The sequence below is a fragment of the Trichosurus vulpecula genome, chromosome 2, assembly GCF_011100635.1.
Source record: "Trichosurus vulpecula isolate mTriVul1 chromosome 2, mTriVul1.pri, whole genome shotgun sequence".
NCBI classification, from domain to species: Eukaryota; Metazoa; Chordata; class Mammalia; order Diprotodontia; family Phalangeridae; genus Trichosurus; species Trichosurus vulpecula.
Genome location: NC_050574.1, coordinates 210,161,345 through 210,185,805, shown reverse-complemented (window position 1 = coordinate 210,185,805; position 24,461 = coordinate 210,161,345). Strand labels below are relative to the sequence as shown.

The window sequence follows — 24,461 nt, the reverse complement described above, 5'->3', positions numbered from 1 at the left end:
TATAAATAATATTCTGAGGAGTCCAAAGGGGTCCAAGAATGCCAAAGAGGTCCATGATACCATAAAAAAAAAGGTTAAGAGCATCTGTGGCTTAAAGGAAACAGAGGTACTGGGCTGATCAAGACAAGGCAACTCAAACGTCCTATTCACCACACCAAGGACGGCTGGACTTGTTGAAGGTCAGCGAGGTAGACTGTGGTTGTGGTCACACAGAGGTGAAAGACATTACTACATCTCAGAGCCTATGTCCAAGTTCTATAGTAAGACACCGGCCACGTGTTTCCTCTCCGCTTCTTCACCGCCCAAGAAGACAGGCTGGTATGTATGGGATGCGACCCTAAGACCCCATCTCAAAGCCTCCGTATGAAGCTGTATGCACAGAATACTGAACTGTATATTGCACAACTGACTGAGTACTTGATTCCATGTAGTTTATGGTTAATTTGCGAATAATGGAAAAATGGAATTAGCAAGATGCCTGGCATATCATAAAAAGCATTAGCCTAGAAGTTAAAACTTTAAGTTTCTATTCCTAGCTTTGCCCCTAACCTATGAGATTCTATTTCAGTCATGTCCATCTCTCCATAACCGTATTTGGGGTTTTCTTGGCCAAGATACTGGAGTGTTTGCCATTTCCTTCTCTGGCTTATTTTACAGATGAGGAAACTGAGGCAAACAAGGTTAAATGACTTGCCCAGGGTCACACAGCTAGCATCTGAGGCCAAATTTGAACTCAGGAAGATGAGTCTTTCCTGACTCCTGGCCTGACACTCTAACCATTGTGCTGCCTAGCAAAGCAACTTGAATCTCTCTCTAATTTTCAGTATATTCAACAATGATGATGATGATGATGATGATGCGTATGATTCTAACAGCTAACTTTTACATGATGTTTTCAGGTCTGTAAAGCATTTTACATATATTCTCTCATTTATTCCTCACAATGGCCTTATGAGATGAGTGCTATGCCCAAGGAGAAAGAATAACACCAGTTCTCAAAAATGATGAATGCATGAGGCTCTTCTCATTACAGAACAGGAAACCGAGACTCAGTGATATCGAGTGCCTTGCTCAGGGTCACAGAGCTACTTTAGGTCTGAGGCAAGAACCAAACCCAGCTCTTCCCCACTCCCAGAGATTTCCTGGTACTCTGCCCTGTAGGACATCTAGATGGCACAGAAGATACAGTGATGGGTCTGGAGTCAGGAAAACTGGCCCCACACATTTATTAGCTGGCTGTGTGATCCAGGAGAAAGTCATTTAACCCCAACTATAAAATGGGGATAATAATATCTATCTGCTAAGGTAGTTGTGAGAATCAAATAAGATATTTGTAAAAAGCACTTAGCACAGTGCTTGGCACCTAGAAGGGGCTTAATAAATACCTGTTCCCTTCCTTTTCCTTCCAGCTCTAACACTCTATGACCTTCTTCCAATAAAGACTCCTTACTTTAGCTAAGGCTGGAAACTGGTCCAAATTATTTTCTGAGTAAGAACTTGACTGGATGCCCTGACTCTGTTGTGATGGTTTTCCCACATGAACATGAAAAGTAAAAAACATAAAGTGATAAACAGAATAGTATAGACGGAGAAGAACTGGAAGGCAGGAAGGCTGGCAGGAAACAAGGGTCCTCCTCCCTGTTTTCTTTCTACTTTCCCACCTCTCCTCAGTATCACACCAACTTAGTCTGATAGAGCACCATCGGCCTTAGAGCGTCCTGTGAAAACAAGGCCGAAGCCACGGGAATCACGTAAGCAGCATGACTTCTGCTCAACAATTTATGGATCCAGTTTTGAAGTTTTATCAACGGAAGCAGGAGTCCATATTCCTGTTCCCTGGAAAAATTGCTATGAATGAGAAGCCAGAAACAGCAGAAGATGGAAATAAATACACTGACATCCTCTCCTGCTCTTTCCTTTTAGCTAAGAATTTTTCCATCCCTTTTCTTTCTTCCCATCCCAACTAGTAGGATGTTAAACTGAAGCCTTGGGGACCAGTATAAATTCTCACACTCGCCCTGGTTGAGTCACGTCCAAACTTCCTAAATTCCAGGAGTATAAGTCACCACTTCATGATGACAGATCACTCATTTAAAATGCCCTGCCTGAGGCTATCTTTAAGGGATGGTATATACAAGTCCAGGCTTCCTCGCTTCCTCATTCCTCCAAAAGCTACATTTCCTTGAGTAGTTTTCTCTCAAAATCTCAAGTCTGATCAGAACGAATCCTAACAGAGAAGCCACACATAAAGAAATATTTCTCTCACATCTTTAACATGGTGGAAACCTTCCAGTTGCTGGGTTAGGAAAGGATCTAAGAGAGTCAGTGTGGTATAGCAGAAAGCTGTCCTCTGAATCAGGACAACTTGGCTTCAAATCCTTTCTGAGTCTCCAGGCTGTGTTACCTGGAATAAGTCACTTAACCTCTTAGTGCCCACAGACAACATTCCAAGACTATAAATTTCAAAAAGGGTGTATGTATAATCTTATTGAGCACACAGCACAGTGCCCAGCACACAGTAGGTGCTTAAGAAATGGGTCATGGCTGACCGGCTGAGCAGAGAAAGTTCCTCACTAGAAGCTCCCATACCAACGAAATCACAGGTCTAATTTTTAAAATAAAGTATATAAAGTAATCCCTTGCTCTTTCATAAAGTCACAGATCCAGAGCAGGAAGAGTCCTTCATTAATTTAAAAAGTCATTTCAGGGGGCACAACTTACAAAGCATTGTTAAAACTACTAATAATTTATTCATTTCTATGACTAGAAAAATATGTTACTTTTTTGTTATAAAAAAAGTTAAACTCTTTAGTTATTAGCCATGTAAATGAGGTAATGTCAACACTAACATACAAAGTAAAGATGTTATCAAAAACAGTGACAATTTGCCTTCTCACTAGAGTGTATAGGTACATACTACAATCATACGCAATGTAAAAATCACTGCAAGATAATAGCTCTTAGAGCAAGCATTCTCAGGGATTTATGAAATATCAACATTTCTAACACTAAGTAACACTGAATCTTCAGACTATCAAAGAGACCCTTAAAGTGGAAACAATGCTACATGACTTTATGTTTTCTCTGGTACTGTTGATCTGTTGGGTGTAGTATCAGGATAGAGATCAGACCCATTATTTCATTGATACAGAGCAGCTGGTGGTACAGTGCCTACAGAGAGGAGCCTGGAGTCTGAAAGACCTGAGTTCAAATCTAGTCTCAGACACTTACTAGCTGTGTGACCCTGGGCAAGTCCCTCAACCCCTGTCTGACTCAAGTTTCCTTATCTATAAACTGGAGATAATAACAGCTATCTTGGAAGGTTGTAAGAATCAAACGAGATAATATTGGTAAAGCACGGTGTCTGGCACATATATAAATATTTATTCCCCTACCTTTCCCTCTACAAGTTGAGGAAGCTCCCTTTGCCCATTCAAGTCTGCACTTTCTCAGCAACTGATAATCCTAGAGTTGCCCAGAACATTAAGGAGTTGTGATTTTGTCAGGGTCACAATGCCGATGCATGTCAAGAAGCAGCACTTGAACTCAGGTCTTTCCGGCTTCAAAGTCAGTTGTCAATTCTATGTACCAGGTTTCCCTTCAGCCTAATGTTATGCCTATTTTTTTTAACTTACTTTAATAAAATAGGTAACACAGTTTGATTGGAACATGAGAATAGACATCAGTATAATTTCTGCTCAGGATATGGACTGAACGCTGAACGTACAACCCACTAGGGATAGCTCAATACTTTACAGACAATGCAGAAATACTGGATATTGTGTGATTACTACCAGCAACAGTATTAACATTTTAAAATAGATGAGTATTTTTAAATCCAGCACACGTTCACCGCCATATGCTAACTATTTTAAAAGATAGGTAGAATGTTCAGTTTCTGGATATTATTCCAACAATCTGGTTTATATTGAAATGTAAATATGGTAGACACCTACAGGAAAAAAAAACCCCTATTTTTCTATTCTACTTTTTTCAGGAATCCAATCAGGTTTTATTGGTTAGACTTAACTCATAACAATACCTTTGTTACCTCAGAATTCAAAAAAGGCAATGTCCCAATTTTCAAAAAAGGGAAGACAACAGAGTCTGCAAACCACAGAACTGACAGATTCCTGGAGGAAAAAAATCTAGAACTCATTTATTAAAGAGACGGTTAGTGAACACCTAGAAAAAGAAAGGATCACAATGAGCCACCATGGCTTCCTTGAGAAAGATCGGAACAGACTGGCCCTGTTTCCTTTTTTCACTGGGAAACTAGAATGGTAAATTAGGTGAATGTGGTAAAGTTTACCTGGATTTTACTGAAGTAGTGAATAAAATCTCTAATGCTACTGTTGCTTAAAAAAAAAAAAAAGTGTGGGCTAAACCACAGTCCTGTTAGGCAGATTCTGAACCAAACAGCTGGAAACAATGCATTCATGGTGTGATGTCAAGCTGGCGGGAAGGTCTCCCTACTCCAGTCCTTCCTCCATTCAGATGGCAAAGTGATCTTTCTAAGCCCTTCTCCCCACTCAGTCAATAAACTCCAGTGTCTCCCTATCACCTCCCTAAGCAAATACACGTCTGTTTGACCTTCATAACCTGTCCTTCCCACCCACCCCCAACCTTTCCAGTCTTCTAATACCTTCCACCCCACCTGCCTCCCCCAACAAATATATACTGTGTGGCACCAGGCTCCTTGTTTCACAAACAATACAGTCCCATCTCCCAACTCAGGCATTTTCACCGGCTGTCCCTCATCTCTGCCTCCTGGCTTACCTTGCTTCGTTCAGGGCCCAGCTAAAATCCCACCTTCTTGAGGGGGCCTTTCCCAATCCTTCTTAACTCTTGTGCCTTCCTGGTCGATTATTTCTGACTTATCCTGTCGATTTATCCTGTCAAATATTTATGATTTATCATGGCAATCTGTACTGTCGATTATTTCTAATTTGTATATTATCTATATTGGCACACAGTTTTCTGTATATTGTCTCCCAGTGTTTAGCACAATGCCTGGCACATTGTAGGTAATTAATAAATGTTTAGTAACTGAGTAGCCTACACCTGTTTAACATTTTTATGAATGACTTTGACAAAGGCATAAGGGACATATTTATCAAATCTGCAATTCACACAGAGCTAAAAGGAGCTTACACACACTGGATCACAGGGGTAGGGTTTTAAAAGATTTTGAAAGGTTGAAATATTGGGGTAAATTAAATTTAAATACAATTCAACAGGGATAAAAATAAAACCTTACACTTGGACTCAATTCAACAAGTATAATAAAAGAGGTGCAGCTAGACAGATCTGAAAAAGATCTTGGTGTCTCAGTGGCCTATAAGCTCAATGAGTCAACAGGGTAACATGGCAGCCAAGAAAATGATTACAAACTTCAGCTGCATTATGAAGGGCATAATATCCAGAATCAGGGGCTATCATCTGCTGAACTCTGTTCTGGATCAGAATCTATCTGGGGCCCTGTGTTAGTGAGAAGGTGTCACATTAGAGGTAGAAGATGACAAGTGGAGAGCATTCAGAAGAGGGAAATCAGGAAGACTGGTGAAGTGACATAAGCCCACATCACAAAAGGAGAAGTTGAAAAAACTGAGGATGTTTAGTCTGGAGAAGATAAGACTTACAAGAGCCATAATAGCTATTTAAGAGTTGTCATTTAGAACAGCAATTATGCTTGTTCTGCTTGGGCAAACAAGGAATAATGGGTAGAAGATACAAAGAGGCATATTTAGTTTTCATATGAGGAAAAACTTCATAGTGATTAGGGCCATCTAAAAGTAAAGTTGGATTTTTCAGGAAGGATTGGTTTTCAGGAAGGAGTGGGTTTCCAGTACCTCATTGGAGGTCTTGAAGTAAAGGTCTCACAGGTTTCACGGCTTCCCACCTGGAAGAGACCTCAGGGTCATCTGATCCAATCCCTTCAGTTTACAGATGAGGGAATTGAGGACAGAATGATTAAGTGAACCGATTAAAACCAAGCAGGTAGTGACAGACCCAGATCTTATGGCTCTAGATCCAACGCTCTCAGGTGGGATACTTTTCAGGAATGGGTTAGATTAATGACTATGAAGGTCCCTTGCAACTCTTAAAATTCCATTCCCTCTTAGAAGCACTACTCCCTACTTCACATAAGTTATTCATCTGCAAAGAAAAGAAGCAGTATGTCTTATTCATTCTAATAAGGATGGATACAGTAGAAAACCCACTGTCTTGTATTAATACAGCATTCAAAGTACTTAATTTGAACCCGATGGGGTGAATTTTCTTAGAACCAAGGACGAACAGAAATAGAGTAGCAATTTGTCTAAGAATACATAAATAAAGTCAGTAACAAAAGAGAGGTCTCTGTTGGCCTGACTTGCTTCACATACAGCACTTGTTGGACCTCTCTGGGCTGGCCAAATTCCCTAACCTACTTTTTTCTGACCATCTTGTCCAGCTGCCACCTATGTCCTAGCATAACAGTAACAAACATACACACACACACACACACACACACACACCCAATACTTGCTACAGGGCTCTAACAATTAGCAGCAGTTTATCTGATAGCAACGAATAACAGAGAAAATCGTCCAAGAAACAGCCCCATACCACATAACGACCTAGAATTGATTTTAGAATTACTTTTGCAACCCATATCAAATCTGTTTGCAAAGCGGTTCTAATCCCCCAGATAATAAATCATTTCCCTAAATACTAGCTAAATGCTTATTGACAAACAGGTCAAATAATTTTACAACCAATATCTTTGCCAAAAAAAAAATCTCTATATGCCAAGAGATTCCAAACTCAAGATTAAAATTAAAAAATACTTTCTACAAGAACTCCCATATGATGAAATGCAATTTGAAAATCCAAACTAATATGTATCTATTAAGTGCCTACTATGTGCACTTGGGAATGTAAAGACCAAAACCAAACAATCCCAGCTCTCAACAATCCTAAATTCTCCATGGAATGGGGTGAAAATCACAATATGTACACTAATAAATGTGATGAGGTAAACTAAGGAAGGAGAAAATATGAACAATTGGGGAGAGGGAGAACCAGGAAGGCTTCACTGAAGAGATGGGCATGAAATAAGGAAGAAAACAGGGGAAAAAGAATTTATTAAGCACCTACCATTTGTGAGGCACTGTGCCACGTGCTTTACAAAGATTATCTCGTTGGAGCCTCTCGACAACCCTGTGAGGATTAACCCTGAAAATCAATCATGCTCTTATTAATCCTCATTTTGCAGTAAGGAAACTGAGGAAGACAGGGGAACTGACTTGCCTGGGATTATCAAACAAGTACTCAGTGTCTGAGGGTGAATCTGAACTCAGACCTTTCTGACTCCAAGCTCAGATTTCTAATTCCACCACGAGGCTGCCTCTTTAAGTAAGGCAAGGATTCCGAGAGACAAAGGGAAGTGAGGCATGCGTTCCTGGCAGAAGATATGGCCTGTTCCCATGCCCATAAGATGAGAAGTAGACGGCTGAGTTCGGGAACAGTTAGTAGCTCAGCTTTCCTAGAAGAAGGATATGAAATAAGGGTGAAAGGTAGGGAGGAGCCAGATAGCGATGGGGCAATTATCCAAGAGGGGGTGTGAGGGAAACCACTTCAGACTGCCGAGTAGGACAATGAGAAGGTCAGACTCACAGTGCCTTAGGAAGATTATTTTGACAGTTCTGATGAGGATGGACAGGAGAGGGGAAGGCCTGAAGGCAGGGAGATCAATGAGCAGGTTATTACTGTACACCAGGTCTAAGGTGAGGAAAATCTGAACTAGGGGTGAGAAAACAGAAGGGAATAAAGGTCGAAGAAGCTGTAGGGTTAGAATTGACCACACTCAGCATCTTGTATTTAGATTGGATGTGGAGCTGAAGAGTCAGTGAGGAAGATAAGTCCAAAGATGGCTTTTAGGGCACCAGCCTTGGTGACTGTGGAACGGAAATTCCCTAAAAAGAAATAGAGAAGTCTGGAAGCAGGGAGGGGGAAGTGGGGTGTGCACAGACAAATTCAGGACAGGGCACACTAAATGTGAGATGTCTAGGAGATATTCAGGATGAGACAACAGGGTCATAGCTCCAGGAAGGGACCCCAAAGGCATCTAGGGTCACAGATTTAAAGCCTCAGGGGACCTCAAAGATCATTGAATCTAGAATTTCATTTTACAGATGAGAAAAATACAACCCAGGAGACTGACACCTGCCTAAGGTCAGAGGTGGTACCTAACCCAGCTTCCCTAATGGCTAGCAGGCACTTGGCCTCAAGTTCAGACAGAAGTTAGGGCTGGATACATAGACTTGGGAGTTATTTGTGTAGAGATGACACTTTGAAACCATGGAAGGGAATGAGATCAGCAGTGGAGAAGGAAGAGTAAGGGTCCAGGATGGAGCCCTGTAGGATGCCCTAGTGAGGGGTCTGATGGGAGACTGCAGAATGAAAGAGACAAGAGAAAGAGATTTCAGATGTTCCCTTGAAGTTAACTAGGTCTCACAATTCCTAACATATTCTCAGTATTCAATTATAACACATGTCTTTATATTCACTCAATGCTTTAAAGCTAATGGGCATTAAATAATGACTATTCAAATTTAAATGCAAGTGATTAGGAAGCCAAAAGAGTACAAGAATAGAAACATCAATTTCACAAGCTCAGTATAGTCACATTTCAGAGATCCCAAATATAATTTCATATAATCTAGAAGCATCTTTGTACTTGCAAATGACAAACAGGCCATAAACTCATCCAGCTTTCAAGCAGGTGTCTAACCAGGCACAGGATGTTTTGGGGAGGGGCGGGAAAGGAGGAGGGGCAAGGAGGAGATGGGGGAACAATGTTAGGCATCACCATTTTGGAAAAAAAAGTTACCCACCATTCAAGTGATGACCCCAGAGTACACAAAATCACCTTAGCTACCTGCACTGACTGCAATGAAGAAACATGGCGAAACCCAGAAGTCAAGAAGCTCGCCTAACTGATCAGGTGTTAAAGACACAGGGCTCTTTCCCCTTTCTTCATCACTTTTCAAGACTGACTTTATTTTAAAGTAATAGTTTAAAGATGCAGGATTTGTTCAATTGTTTGATTTTACAAGGTTACCTCATTCAACATTTTCAAGTAGCCAAAAAATGCTGGCTAGTAATAAAATAAATGTCCACAAATTTTATTTGGCTAAATATGTACTTTTTTAAAAAAAAATTACTACAGTGAGCTTAAACTGTAACAGTTCTTAGTTCAGAATCAAGAAACCAAAATTACTATTGCTGGTACTATGTAAAACACAAACTTTTTAAAAAAAATTTTGGAAAGTATATTCTGGCCACTCAAAAAAGATGAATGTTTAAATTAAAATGAATAACCTATGGAACGGATTGAATCTCATTTCCAAACATTTCCTTTTCTTAAATGTTGGTGTTCTTATTGGTTGACAATTTTGTTTAGTGTCTCTATATAATATTTATGAAAACTAGATTTTTTTTTTTGCTTTAAAAAATTAAATAGGATATTACTGCTTCTTAGATTTTACCTGGAGATTTTTTGTTTGATCTTGACTGCACCAAGTAAGACTGACGCGGCAGCAGGGGAGACGAAGGCAAAGACATGGAAACTCCTTTTGTAAAGTTTGTCCTGTATGCGTCTTCTCCTCCTGAAATATTACTTATGGAAAAATCTGTCCTGTGGCCAGATGCGCTGATAATCTGAGGTGCATTTTCAGCACAAAAGTCACCTGTTGGAAGTAAAAGGAAGAGGTCTTAGGCTATCCATTCAGATCAAAACATATACAAATTACCTTCATAAAAGCTACGCTTAGAATTTAATTACGTTAAGACCACATAAAACATATAAGGCTCTTAAGCAAACCTGGTACCTCTCTAATTTTACGCTGTCAAGAGACAAGTGAAGACTTCATTATGAGGCAAATGTCATGCACTAAATGCCTCAACAACCTACATAGCCTCATCCCAACTTCCCAAGGCTGACCTGCTTTCATCCACTTTGCAAGACAGAAATGCAAAAGTTCAGATCCAAGGAAAGGTGAAGTCCATAAAATGCCTAGAGATGCTACTGTGACCTTGGGCTTGATGTGGCATTTTCTCAAGGGGTTTGTTGCTTATTAAATCTTCAAAAGAAAGTTTGGTTGTTTTTTTCCCCTCAAGAAACAATTCAAACTGCAAGGTTAGTTCTAAAGCTATTTGACCTTCTGGTACAACAAGGTTAGGCTGGACTCTCCTCATCACCACTCATCACCTCATTCTGCATAACATGCCACCCAGTAGGTATACACGGGCTTAGAGCTAAGCCAGTACCAAACTAGGTCTAGAGAAAGAGATGCCAAAGATGTTGGTGATGGTGGCAGTGGCGATATCCGCAACATTGGCATTTATATAGTTCTCGAAAATATACAACATATTAAGAGATAGGTAGTACAATAATTTTACAAATAAGGAAATGGAAACTAAGCGACTTGCACCGTTGAATTAGCAGTAAGAGATAGGATCAGGATTTCAACCCAATTCTCGCTGACTCTATGCCCAGCCTTCTAGTACCACAGTGCTAACTGCTTAGACCACTACCTTACAAGGTCCTTGAGGACAGGGACCTTATCTCCCCTCTCCAGGTCCTTCAGCACTTGGGCACAGTGCTCTCCACACAGCAGGTGCATAACTATTGTCTGTTGCTACTGCACAAATATTCTAAGGTATCAGGCACCTAGCTGAATTACTGAATACAAACATAATGAGGAAGGCAGCACAATTAAGAGAAAAGAGCTAGTAAACTGAAGTTAAAAGACCTATGTTCTATTCCTTTCCCTTTCCACTAATCCTGTGACATTAAGTCAGGGCATTTAACCCCTCTAGGCCAGTTTCTTCATCTGCATGAATAAATAAACAAATGAATGAATAAAAGTTTGCAGGATCATAAAATTAGATCTGGAAAGCAGGTTGGAAATCATCAATCCAATTCCCCTCATTTAAAGAGGGGTGCAGAGTGGTGAGATGTCTGCCCTTGGTCACACAAGTAAGTAATAACTAGAGAGCTGAGATTTCAAGCTAATTCTCCAGAATCCAAATCCAACATTCTTTCTACTAGGCCATGATGATGATTGCTAAGGTTCCTTGTAGCTCTAACATCCTGTGATTCTTTCTTCAATGAAACAGAAGTTGTATTGGCAGAACCCTAAAAAAATATGGAAATTACAGTGATATTCTTGAACATTTCAAGCACCTGGATGAAGGAAAGCTTGTCCTCTTATTTATATTTGTAAAAGCATTTACACAGGGCGTGGCACACGGGAGGCACTTAATAAATGCTTGTTCCTTTGTTCTCCTGGCATAGGGCGAAAGGGGGGAAAGGGGATTTGTTAATAGCCATCTGATTCGAGCAAGTAAGAAAGGCCAAACACTATCCTAATTATTAAAACTCATCTTTTAAATCGAACTGAAGGAATTCTATTTCCTTTTGGGTTATAAACCAATAGCCCATTGTGCTCGAAAGCTAGCCCTGGACTCTCGAAAGCTGTTAGCAGACCAAAAGTCTGCGACAAGCAAGTTTGACTGAACTACAATAAAGATGATTGAGGATGCACTTATTGTCTGAGAACCAGTTTCAGTTTGGAGGGGCTCATCCCCAGGGTGGCTGAATAGCAATACACTTTTTGGCTGCAACAGCTCTCAAAAACACCGTTCCAAATCACAGAGGGATTACAATGTGCACTAGTAAAAGGGGTACCCACAAAGACATAACCATAGAGCTGTTTATTTTTAAGCACTTGTGTGTATGCATGGGCACTGTGCCTTTAAGAGCTCCACAGAGGGATTTAGGCAGACAAATCTGTTTATCTTGATAAAGGTCTGAGGGAAGGAAGTTGAAAGGGCTGATTTCAAGAGAAGCTGATACTTATTTCCAAACTTCAATTATTCTTACTATTCCTTTCTGTCACTGCCATGGAAAATGAAAGGAAATCTACAGGTCAGAAGGGAAACACACTAGCAACACAGCCCCGCAGAAAATGCTCATAAGGGATGTAACCCAGATTGACAACCTCCAAACTGCACAAGCACATCTAGGGGGCTTGGAGTAGCAAAGTCACCCACTCCACAAAAGGGCTTCTGAATAAAGAAACAAACAAACGGGGGAAAAAAATCCACAGCATGACAGCCAACTATACAATGAAGAAATCAGTATGTGCCCAGCAAGGGAGAGAGATCAAACTAGATAGTGGATTGGGGAGAAGACCCTGTGCCATGGAAACAGATCCCAGCCTGGGAGCAAGCTCCCTCTATTATTTCATTAGCCCACTCAAAATAGGCATGCAGGTCCTGAAAAACCGTTGGGTTCCATAACAAACAAGAAAAGCCAATAGAAAAAAAAAATACAGAAAACTGCATTTGGTCTCCAATGGGACCCCCCTGTTTTGGAGGGGGTTTTAACTAAGAGTTGAGAACCACAAGTTGTACATCCAAATGACCAAACACTATTAATTAGCATCTTTCCAGAACTAAAAGATCACCAAAAAAATCCCTATTATTAGAAATTATCCCAAAATAACCAACATCATGAAAACAAAAATGCTTAATTATACACACTATATTTGATGGAGGTACATAGGGATCGCTTTGCCTTCCCTCCCCAGCCTCATCATCACCCTCCCCTACCATTCATATACCAACCATCAAATCAACTGTCAAAGCTGGTGAAGACAGCAGAAATGACTTGTTTCACTCCATCACCCTAAGCCTTGGGGCTTGAAAAGCCATTCCCTGAGACCAGCCTAAAAAACACAAGTCATCCATTCTCCTCCTTCCACTGTCCACAGTTTAGTCATTTTTAAGCAGGGAAATGAGGCTCAATTGCAGAAGCGTTAGAGTGGGTTCCAGGGCAATGAGGTTTGAAAGTACATCTATAGTTGAGGGTTTTTGTTGTTTCTTTTGCCTTACAGTGATGAGAAGTTAGAAATCAATGCCACCCAATTTGTGGGTATCAAAAAATATGAGCAAACCCAATTATCAGTGTACCCAGAAACCACAGCAATCCCCTACCCTCAGAGAGTCTGTCAAAGTCTGGGAGTCAAGTCTCCCACTACTGGAGACATCTCATAAAACAGGTGTGGGGCACCAGGAAGCACTGCCAACATATAAGAATGTGGTGCACATAAAGCTAATTTTTCACACAGAGTTTGCAAAAACTCTCTCATTACTTTGTAGGGTAGCCAGAACATTAGCCTGAGTAAGAGTCAGGAGGTCTGGGTGGCTTAAAACAGAACATAACCTCTCTGTGACTTAAATTTCTTCCTCTCCCTATTCACACAGGGATACTTCTGCAGACTAGACAAAGCGCCAAAAAGATCAGTTAACTTCCAGAACAGAAAAAAATACCATGATATGGGGGCTAGGGGAGATTAAACTCCAATGATGTCATCTGACATATAAAACAAGGAAAATTACTAGAAAGGGGAGTTTGTTTTCTTAAAACACCAGTCGGAGTATTCTTCCATAGCATGTCCCAGACAAAAATTAGGGGTAAGAAGATGAAATGTGGAATTTTGGTTTCACTCCTAATTAAAAATTATGCCCATAAACTTTATTTACTTCGCTTGAAGTAAATATTTTCATTAACTGAAAATCTGGCAGGATTGAGTTTCCAATGCATGCTGTAACCATTAAGACCTTCGGCCTTTGGAGCAGCTGTTCTGTGGCACTTTCGATCTGATACAGTCAGTCTGCAGTAAAATGGAGGTTTTAGCAGTAGGGATTTTTGGTGGAGTCTTTTTTTTGTTTAAGTTTTGTATTTTTTACATACACACTATAGCATCAAAAGTCTCAAACCTGTTCCACATAAAGAGATTTTGTTTTGTTTTGCTCTTTGCAGAGAACACAAACACTTCTGCCTTTCAGCCTCTGTTTTCTTGGAAGTAAAAAAAAAAAAAAAAGTTGGTGGGAAGAGTCTTTGTTTCTGAACATGAGGCCGTGAAGTAGCCTGGTGATTCAGCAGGCTTAGAAACCAGAGACAGTCATTCCTCGGCCTGCTACTTTAAAATCAAGAGGGCAAAGGGGTAAGGTCAAAATCAGTCCAAACACACTACAATGACGCCAGTAACAGAGACTGGAAAACACTCACTAGCATCTATACAAAATGGAACAAAATGCCTATTCTGGGCAACACAACACCCCAAAACTCACTAGTTAATTCAATATTCACTAGTAGATGTTTAAAGAGGCTTTAAAGAAGTTTTATTACAGCCTACATCACTGTAGCTTTTTTTGGAAATAACACCGGGTAGATGTACTTTTCTTATAAGCACGACCTACTTTATTCCCCACCTGAATTTAGTGATGAAAACACAACAATCTATTTCCTAGCCTACTGCTGCAATAAAAACTCTCGTGTCTACCATGGCAGCCTTTGTGGCTTGAAATAGAGAAAACATTAACAATTAGTCAGTGATTAAGACATCTTCCTGCTTTGTTCACAGGTAACTCCTATGACAACAAAAATACAATCTCTATCTGTTTTAAAAACATAAATCTAGCTCAGTAATACAAAAAAGACCTGAGTGATTATACCGGTCTCTATACCATATATAAAAATAAACTCCAGATATCCCAGATTCCCTTCAAAAGATACACAATTCAGAAAAGTAAAAAAAGAAAAGGACAAATGTGCTATCCAGGAAGCCAATTTAAAAGTCTCCTTCACTAGACAGATTGTAAAAAGGGATTTATATAGCAGAAGGTTGTTTTAATAGACAAGTCATCAATTTAAGAAAGACAGAGGGAATAATTTCTTCAGGCAGGATCTGCATAAATGCACAAACTAACTTTGGAAAAGAGGAAATGGAATGCGCTACTGTTGCTGTTTTTGTTGTTTAGTTAATTAGTCATGTCTGACTCTGTGACCCATTTGACGTTTTCTTAGCAAAGATACTGAAGTGGTTTGCTACTTCCTTCTCCAGCTCATTTTTACAGATGAGGAAACTGGAGCAAACAGTGATTTAAGTGACGTGCCCAGGGTCACACAGCTAGTAAGCTGAGATCAAATTTGAACTCAAGTCCTTCTGACTCCAGCCCCTACACTCTATCCACTGCGTAACCTAGCAGCCAATGCAGTGTTACAGAAGTCTTATCATAGGCTCACCAATCAGAAAAATGGCTAAACAAACTATAAATATATTTTATAAAATATAAAAATATATTTTACATATTTGTTATATAAATATATATTTTATGTATACCTCATTGTCCCCTCCCAATGGAAGGGAAGATCATCATGAGTAGAGATGATTTCATTTTGGAGTTTTGCCAAAGATGAAATAGTGAAATGAAGGACAAAAGAAAAAGAGCTATAAAAAGAATATATGATCTCTATGCAACTAAAAGTCATTGACCTCCACAGCAGGACACACAGAGACAACTTAATGTTCAAAGAAGAACTTGACAACTCAGAAAACCAAAACCAAATGCAAGAAATACAAGAAACAAAGCATTTAAAGAATCTACACATCCCCAAGAAAACACCTTACATTTCAAGTCCCACCTAAGCCCCATATAGGCTATGTGACCCTGGGCAAATAATTTAACTTCTCAGTGCCTGTAAGAAACTCTCTAAGACTATAATTGGTAGTTGTCAAGAAGGCATTTGAAAAAAATTCCATAGGAGAATTTTCTAAGTCACTAATCACAGGGAAAGTCAATGAAATTAATCCCAATTAAGCCACATTTGTGACACAGAACATGCTGAGCATAGTCAATCAAGCAATAAGCATTCATTAAGTACCTACTGTGAACGAAGCACTCACTAAAGAAGATATCCCAAAGACCTTGGCTACAGTTTTAAAATTAGACTTTGGGATACCTTATACTAAGTCCTGGAACCCCCAAAAAGTATAAGGAGGGCATTCCTTTATATGTCACATACGTGTTTTTAAACAGATTGATATGTTCCTTAATTACCCTTTTTTACTACCAATATTATTTTTATTTCCTCACCACAGACAGATCCTGTTTCAAAAGGTGAGAGCTTATTCATCTGCTTTTGAATATTGAAAAAACAGGACAGAATCAATTTTTAACTATCAAAAAATGGAGTTAGATGTGGAAAAGGACTTAAGAAGCCCACCCACCTCATCCAAATGCCTTACTTCATCATACTCAAGAAGGTCACAGAACCCAAGTTCTCTAAACTTACACCTTTCCCACATCCCACTCCCCACACCCAACCTCCCAGGCACCACTGCATCCTGCTGCTTCCTAGAGATAAAAGAAAGTAACCCTCTGAAAACTGAATCTGATAGTTACAAATGTCCCTTAGAGACTCCGTGGGCAGCTAGGTGGTACAGTGGATACAGTGTGGGGCCTAGAGCCAAGAAGACTCCTCTTCCTGAGTTCAAATCTGGCCTCAGACTCTTACTAGCTGTATGACCCTGGGCAAGTCACTTCACCCTGTTTGTCTCAATTTCCTCATCTGTAAAATGAGGTGGAGAAGGAAATGACAAAAGACTCTAGTGTCTTTGCCAAGAAAACCCCAAACGGGGTCACAAAGAGTCAGACGTTACTGAACAATGACTGAACGTGTTAGAGAAAGAGTAGATTTTGGTGAAACCAATTGAATGAGTCGACCAAGGCCCAGTGAAGGGCCTTGTTCAATGCCATACAGATACTAGGAATCCCTTGGCAGCTTAATTTAAATTCAGGTCCTCTCATTCCAAAGCCGATGCTCGTTCCACTAAACCACATCACTTCCCAAAAAATGAGGCTGAACTGGACAAGCTCTAAGGTTACTTTTTAGCTCTAAGACTCCATCAACTTTCTTTTTTTTTTTTTAATAAAAAAGAATAACTCTCCCTGAACTTCCCAAAAAACAACCCTGAGGGGTGACCACTACTCATTTTTTAAAAAGAAAAGAAAGGTTTAAAAGATATCTACATATGTCTCAGAATGCCTGTAGAAGTCTACGTACAATTTGTCACATTGCTTTTAAAAGAAATCCCTTCCCCAAATCTGTTTTAATTTAATTTTTGGTGCTCTAATAATTAATTAGTTCCGCCACACCCCTGGAACACTGAATTTGAAAGCCACCCAGCTACAATCACCATTAATCTTCTTTCTCTCACATCACGCACGGCCTTAAAATAAGTGAATCTGGGAGTGAGAGGGAATTTTAAGCCATAAAACACTCTCTTCTCATTTCAACTTTTTTCCTTTAATTCATGAATAATTACAGTGCTCTGGGCCGCACTGTTACATCATCTTTATGCTATGCTGAATGTCAATCTATACCACAGTTTAGACATCCCCTGAAAAAAAAAAAAACTCTGATGGCCGACCTACCACTCCTGTTTCCCACCTTGCTATACTACAGGCATCCTAACACAATATGACCATTGCCCCTCCTCATAAAGTTCCACATATCATTCTTAAGTTTAAATTCCTGTACAGGTGGTATAGTAGATAGGGCACTGGCCTTGGAGTCAGGAGGGCTGGAGCTCAAATTTGTCCTCAGACACTTGCTAGCTATGTGACCCTGGGCAAAAGTCACTTAACCCCAACTGCCTCCCTCCTCACCCCCGCCAAAAAAAAAAATTTCTATGTTTTTATCCACGGAATATTTGCTGACACAACTCAGTCACATTAATAACTATCATTCAGAAATTTTACAAACCCTGCTAAGCTAGTCACTAAGAGAGATCTAGGGTGGGGTGTGGAGAGGGTAAAGACAGAAATGGTGAGGAAAGTAACTGAGTCAGTTTCAATTAAACGTGCAGGTCATAAAAACAGATTCTGAATTATCCAAAATAAAGCTTTAAAATCAGTATCCTTAGGCTTAGCCAACGTACAGTTAAGGCATTTTTTACAAATGCCTAGATGTGTGTATCTGAATATACTAAAATCTTCAATATTTTCCAAGATTTCAAGAGGGAATTCTCCCTTCACTGGTACCGGTCATGACATGTCCATGCCTTCACTTTCCCTACAGCTTTCTTCCACGCTCTCCATAGATCATCAAAGCAGCATTCAGGTTATTATTCCTCATTCTCACTGCATGACTGGTCCACATCCTTAATCAGATACTTCCAGGACGGTATATGCCTTACAACAGAGGTGTTGAACATCATGTATCCCGGGTGACTAAGATGCAGTTCCTATCTCATTTTAATGTTTTGATGCATTAATAAAATTTTTTAAAAAGAAAAATATAAATGGTTTTCAAAGTCCATAGGGATCATTATGTATAGGTTAGTGGCCCCTGTTTCTATCTGAGTCTGACACCACTGTCTTAACCCATTTCACATGCACAGGTCATAGTTGAAAATATGCCACAACCTACTTAAACCTATCATTTCTCTCTCCGTTGGTCTTTTTTAACATTGCGATGATTTGTAGCAACTAGCTACAACATGTTCATTATATTTAAGGCAGTCCTAAAATTACCCACAAATTGTAAATAAATGTTATTATACTCATTCCCTCTTCCCATCACTACTCCCTCTAAATACCATTTAGTCTTAAGAAGAAAGAAGAGTTTTGCTCTGATGTATAAAATGGGAATTTGAACTAGATGGCCTCCCAGGTCTTTTCCAACTCAAGAGCTATGATCCCATGGAAGAAAAATAAAGAAAAGCAAAACTTAGCCTGGAGAATATTCACTTAACACAGTCAGCATCCATTAACCTATCTGGCATTCTCCCAAAGCTTTTAGGTTTTCTGATGCACCACAACCCTCCTACCAACTCCTCCATCGCTTCCCTGAGAGTCTTTCCTGATCAATCATGCTATCACCCTCCCCCCTCTCTACTCCATCATCGCCTCCCTCCGTTGCCCAAATGCCTTTCTCTATCTGACAGCATTGCATCATTTCAAATAGTCTTTCACTCAAACCCAGCAAGTGGTAGCTTGTGGAATATAGTAACTATTCTTACTTCTGTAATTCAAAAGTTTCTGAAACCTAAGCTCATCCTTAAAAGACATTTCTGGATTGATGAGAAACATACTAATCAAATTCTTGACTGCTTCCCTCCACCTAAATTAGAGGGCCAACTTCTATTGCTATTCTCTCCTTCAAAGGCATGCACTCACACACAAAATCACAATCCAATCGCATTATAGAGAGGGCACAGATCAAATTAGCAAAGGTGGGGGGGGGCACAGAGGAGAAGGGTACAATTTTACCTAACCCCCTTCTTTTCAGGCCTATAATGGAGGAAATAACTAAATAAGTAAACAAACTAGTATAAATAAATGAATATCTGTGTATATATTTGCACACATATTTATACAAACATGTTTCACACACATGTAATAATAATGTTACTAACAGCTTCTGTGGAGTTGTAAGACCAACACCAGCACACAGGAGGGCTGCTAGCACAGATTCCTGGATCTGCTTTTCTAAGGAAAGCAACTTTAGGGGGTTTACAATCTCTCTTTAATCAAACATACATATATCATTCACTTAGTTCAGGGGGGAAAGCCAGCACCCTGAACTTCAGAGAAAATACAAACAGAAATTACAGACAGAGAAAATATGAACAGAGCAAATAACACAAATCAACAGACAGGCCTCTAGCTGTCTGAACCAAGCTATACATACATAGTTACCAGAGAGAGAAGCACCAACATCTGGGTTTTCAAAGCCAGGGGTGCTCCTTAATGGCTACCCAGAATCTCCACACCAACACTCTTCCAATGAGTAAGCACCAAACGAAATGCTAACCTCAGAGTATATGTACACTTCTTCAGGATCAGGGTGCTTCACACCCTCTCCAGGGTTTCATGACCTAACTAGCAAAAGGGTGTGGGCCTTCCTACAAACAAAGGCGAAACTCAATCAAAGGCACTTGACTGCCTTAGTGCTGAGAAGCACTCAAAAACAAAAGTCAACAAAAAGTCCCACTTGGCTTGCCATTACAACACACTATTTAGATATAGCACTTCTATTATGTTTTTATTCAAACTATTAAGTGGCCCAGTGAACAGAGTTTTAAACCTAAGAGTCAGAAAGCCCTGAGTTCAAATCTTGCTCAGTTACTAGTTGTGTGACTCAGGGCAATTCACAATCTCTCACAGTCTCAGGTTCCTTAATGGAAATAATAATAATAATACTTACTATACACAGGGATTGTTGTGAAGACCAAATGGAATGATATATTAAAGCATTTTGCAAACCTTATTGAAGAATTATATAGCTAACAATTATTTAGACATTTAGTCACCCTATATGATAATGATGATGATGGCTAGCATTTTTATAGCACCACTGTGCTAAGCACTTTACAAATATCTCCTCTGATGCTCAAAACAACCCTGCGAGGCATATACTATTATGATGCCCATTTTACAGATGAGGAAGCTGTGGCAGAGGTTAAATGACTTGCCCAAGGACACACAAGGAGTGTCTTAGGCTGGGTTTGAACTCAGGTGTTCTGGACTCCAAAACCAGCTCTCTATCAACCACCGCACCACCTAGCTACCAATCTCTAGCAGTCCATTCAGTGTCTCCACGCCACATTACAAATTCCCCAAATGCAGGGAGTAAATATGGAATTCTCTTTGTACTTAGTTATAAAGCTTCCCACAATTAGGTAGCCCTAATGAAAGGTACTGATGAAAGGCAGATAATATTTTAATAAGCAGGGTTCTGTGACTGATAATCATCAAGAACACTCTGTCATGTTGGACATGTTGACATTCTGGGGGTGGAGAAATAGGTGGGGAGAAGAGGGCTTGGAGAACAATGGTGTAAGCAGTACACCACCTCCTCACACTATTCAGATCCAAATTCTGGCTCTACCATCCTCAGAGCTGTCTGCCAACCGGCAGCATTGCCAGGCAAAGAAGGAACTGCTACCATTTCTTTTATTTTACTTTATAAGGAAAAGTGTAAGCTATAAACATTCTGAGGGGGAAAAAAGAGTGTCATGGATAACATGTGTCTGGAGAGCATTTTAAATGTCTTTCCTCCAAAACATGCTATTAAAATGAAACATGACCAATTCCAATCACATTATAGACAGACACACAGACAGACCAAATTAGTTCTGTGTGTGTGTGGTTACTTAACCAGATTCTTTTTCACTTCTATTATGGCGGAAACGACAAAACACATGCACATGTATGCATGCATGTGCATACACACACACATACACACACACACACACACACACTCACTGACTCACTTTCCATTCCCTTCAGGGTCTCCTGCCACTTTGTTGGCTGTGTTCTGCTACCACCACCATCAGAATCACTGCTCTGCCTCTAAAATCTGCAGCCTCAATGACATGTCTGGTAAAATGCCTTAGCAACTATGTCAATATTTTCCCACTGCAGTTAACCATATTAGCATACTGCTTTAGTCTTGGCTGGTCAAAGACAAAACAGGAATGTAAGCTTCTGGTGCTTTGTGAGCTCTACATTCGAGCAACACTGCTCACTCTGCAAGCATCAGTCTAGAGAAAATACTTCTGCCCCCACTGCCCCCAACCACATTCAGATAAATAAATATTAACTTAAAAATTAAAATTAATTCAATCTAATAGCAATATAAAAAGCAGATATTCTCTATTATTATACCCACCAATGAAACATGAGAGATAAATTTTAATGAGAAGGCACAAACACAAGAATCTTAGGAAAACTGGTGAATGCAATGAATGACCAAATATTAGACCAGATGATGGATGATAAAGCATGCTACCCATCTCCTAACACAGAGGCTATCAGTGTAGGATGCAGATCGAGGCATACATTTTCAGACATGGCCAATGTGAAAATATGTTTTTCTTGACTCCACAAGGTTGATACAATGATTTCATTTCAAAGGAACCTGGGCAGGGGGAATAGAAAGAGCAATAGGGTCCTCCTCTTCCTCCCAAAATAATAAAAGAAAAGAAAGAAATGAGGGTCACTAAAGCATATTTTAAATGCACAAAAGAATTAACATAAGGAAAGTTGGTAGGAAGCCCAGACAACCAAGACAGCTTTGAAAGTTACATGTTGAATTTCTTATTCTGAAAAGGAAAAGAAGGCTGCACAGAGTAGAGATTCAATTTCATATATAACACTCTTTTTCTAACCTTGTATGTGGAAATATCCTCATTTTAGTTTGTGTCTAACTTCAGAATTTTAAAAATTAAATATAAAAAAACACATAAAAATCAAAACAAAATCATTCTAATACTCATCCTCCCCCACAATCCCAGTCATAGCTCTCTTTACAGTCGCACACTTACACTCGCTACACTGTTTGCAGGTAAACCTGCTCAAAGACTTTCAAATGATCAACAAATTTCTCCCCAGCAATTAGAGGAAGGAGCTTTCTCCAAACCACAACTACATACTTGAAATAGTCTTCCCTCCCAGTCCACCAAGCTTTTGCTTTCCCTTATTTTCAAAACTATTTCTGAAACTTTCTCTCTTCTTGAGAAGGCTGTGAATCAATCTCTTTCCAAAAGGAACTCCTGGAATAGGATGGGCACACCCATACCCAAGCTGGTACAGGGCTGGCCTCCATTAGACATAAGAAGGCTGTAGAAGGTCAGAATTTCCCATCCTAAACAATACTGTGGACAAATTAAATGTTTACATTTTCTTCGAAGGAAAAGCACACTCTGGGCAGACTCAGAGATGGGTTTCTCTAGAGCTCAGGCAGCAAGATCTAGATCCAAAGGGGGAAAACGCAGTGAGAAAGGCAGGACTGAGGTGGAGAGGGAGGACACAGCAGCTCTATTTCTTGGTTTTAACAAATAAAGAGTAAAAATTTACAGCCTGGTAAAAGTTACTTGTGGTTGGGAAAACACTGTCCTGGACGATGACATCTACAGGGTCCATCTCTGTGATTTTATGGTGTCAAGATACTCCCTCTACACAGGCGCGCGCGTGCGCGCGCACACACACACACACACACCCTACCTCCTCCCTCCCTCCATAGTTGTGTGCCTGTCTATCTCTCTCCCTCACTCCCTCCCAGACAAACAGCAGCTCCAGTTCGACTAGGATCCACACACATCTCACTTTGGTATGGATAAGAGCGGAAGAAGATGCAAGAACTCCTGGAATCTGAGTCAGGAGACCTGGGTCTAAATCCCAGATTCAATATTTACAATCTCTATGACTATGGGACAAGTCATTTCAAGTTTCTTAGACTCCATTTCTTCTGTAAAATAAGAATAATTAAGAGTACTAATTAATATTTACCTACCTCACAAGGTTGTCATGAGGATATAGTTTTATTTTTAGCCCTTTGTGGTCTACAAATGTGAGATTATTCTGATTTATTTAAAAAGTAAAGCACAGTGGGTTATTACAAACTGCTAAAAATCTATTACAGCAAACAACTCCTTCTTGGGATTAATTTTGCTCTAACAGTTGCTCTTTTTGTTGGATCGGAAGAGGCCATGTAGTCCAGTTCCCAAATTTTACTGATGGAGAGAGAAAAAGAGACTTGACCATGGTTACACAGTGAGTAGCAGACATAATATGAACTCAAGACCTCTGATTCCGAATCCAGAACTGCTTCAAGCCCCTTGGTTTCACAGCTCCGGTGATTTACTGCTATGTAACCAGGTTGGGACACTCCTGTCCAAAATGATGGAATACTTGAAAAGAACAAAGGCAGTGCAGATAAAATAACTTATGGTTCTACAAGTTTCAACCACTAGTAACAGGAGGGGAGGAAAAATCAGAAGAGATGATCATCTCAGCTTCCTATCCAATGACCTGAAGACAACAACAGGAGACGAAAAAAAATTCTTGGAGCTACCTGAGTCATCAAGCAGTGTGCTTAAATCACCCCTCTTAGTAAGACTCTATTTCCCATTTTCTGATTTCTTCTACGTTGCGTTCAATCAACGAGGTAATTGTATATTTAATTCACAGTTCTCGGTGGTGAAAACACAGCTAACGGAAAACCTTGGACACGTCACTAATTTCTCGTAGCTCTTAATTTCCGAGTCCGTAAATTGAGGATGTTAAACTAAATCATCTTGAAGGTTCCTTCCCAGCTCTTGATCTTATGAAAATCCACAGGGAAACAAGATGGCCATCAGAAACTACAGACCTATGAAAATATTTGCAATATTACTATTTGCTTAACAAACATTTCCACTGGCCAAAGATTTCATGTGGCCCTATGAATGTGAATCACAGAAGGGGCTTGCTTAAAGGTCAGAATAACCATAGAAACCATGTTAACAGCCTAAAAGGGAGGGGAAAAAGACTCAAACCTCAGTCACAAAGAAGGATGCTGCCATCAACGGCTTAAATCAGATTAACATCATCAAAACCTATCTAGAGAACTGAGACTGATTGCAACAAAAAAATAATTTGTATGACTTTTGACACTTTAAAGTGTCGAATTTGAACCTTAACACACCTAACAAAATCCTTCAGCTAATCCTCATTTCAAAAATGAAGAATAAATGAATCACCATATGAGCTTCAGGGTTAGAAATCAAACA

The 24,461-nt window shown here is 39.8% G+C and overlaps 1 protein-coding gene across 1 annotated transcript in view; it reads right to left on the bottom strand.

Annotated features, from left to right (window-relative positions):
- Window positions 1-24,461, bottom strand: part of TANC1 (tetratricopeptide repeat, ankyrin repeat and coiled-coil containing 1) — a 271,214-nt gene that overhangs the window by 148,447 nt on the left and 98,306 nt on the right. The window contains exon 3 of the mRNA XM_036743222.1: window positions 9,537-9,737. Coding sequence (XP_036599117.1) covers window positions 9,537-9,737 — 201 coding nt within the window. The remainder of the gene's footprint in view (window positions 1-9,536; window positions 9,738-24,461) is intronic.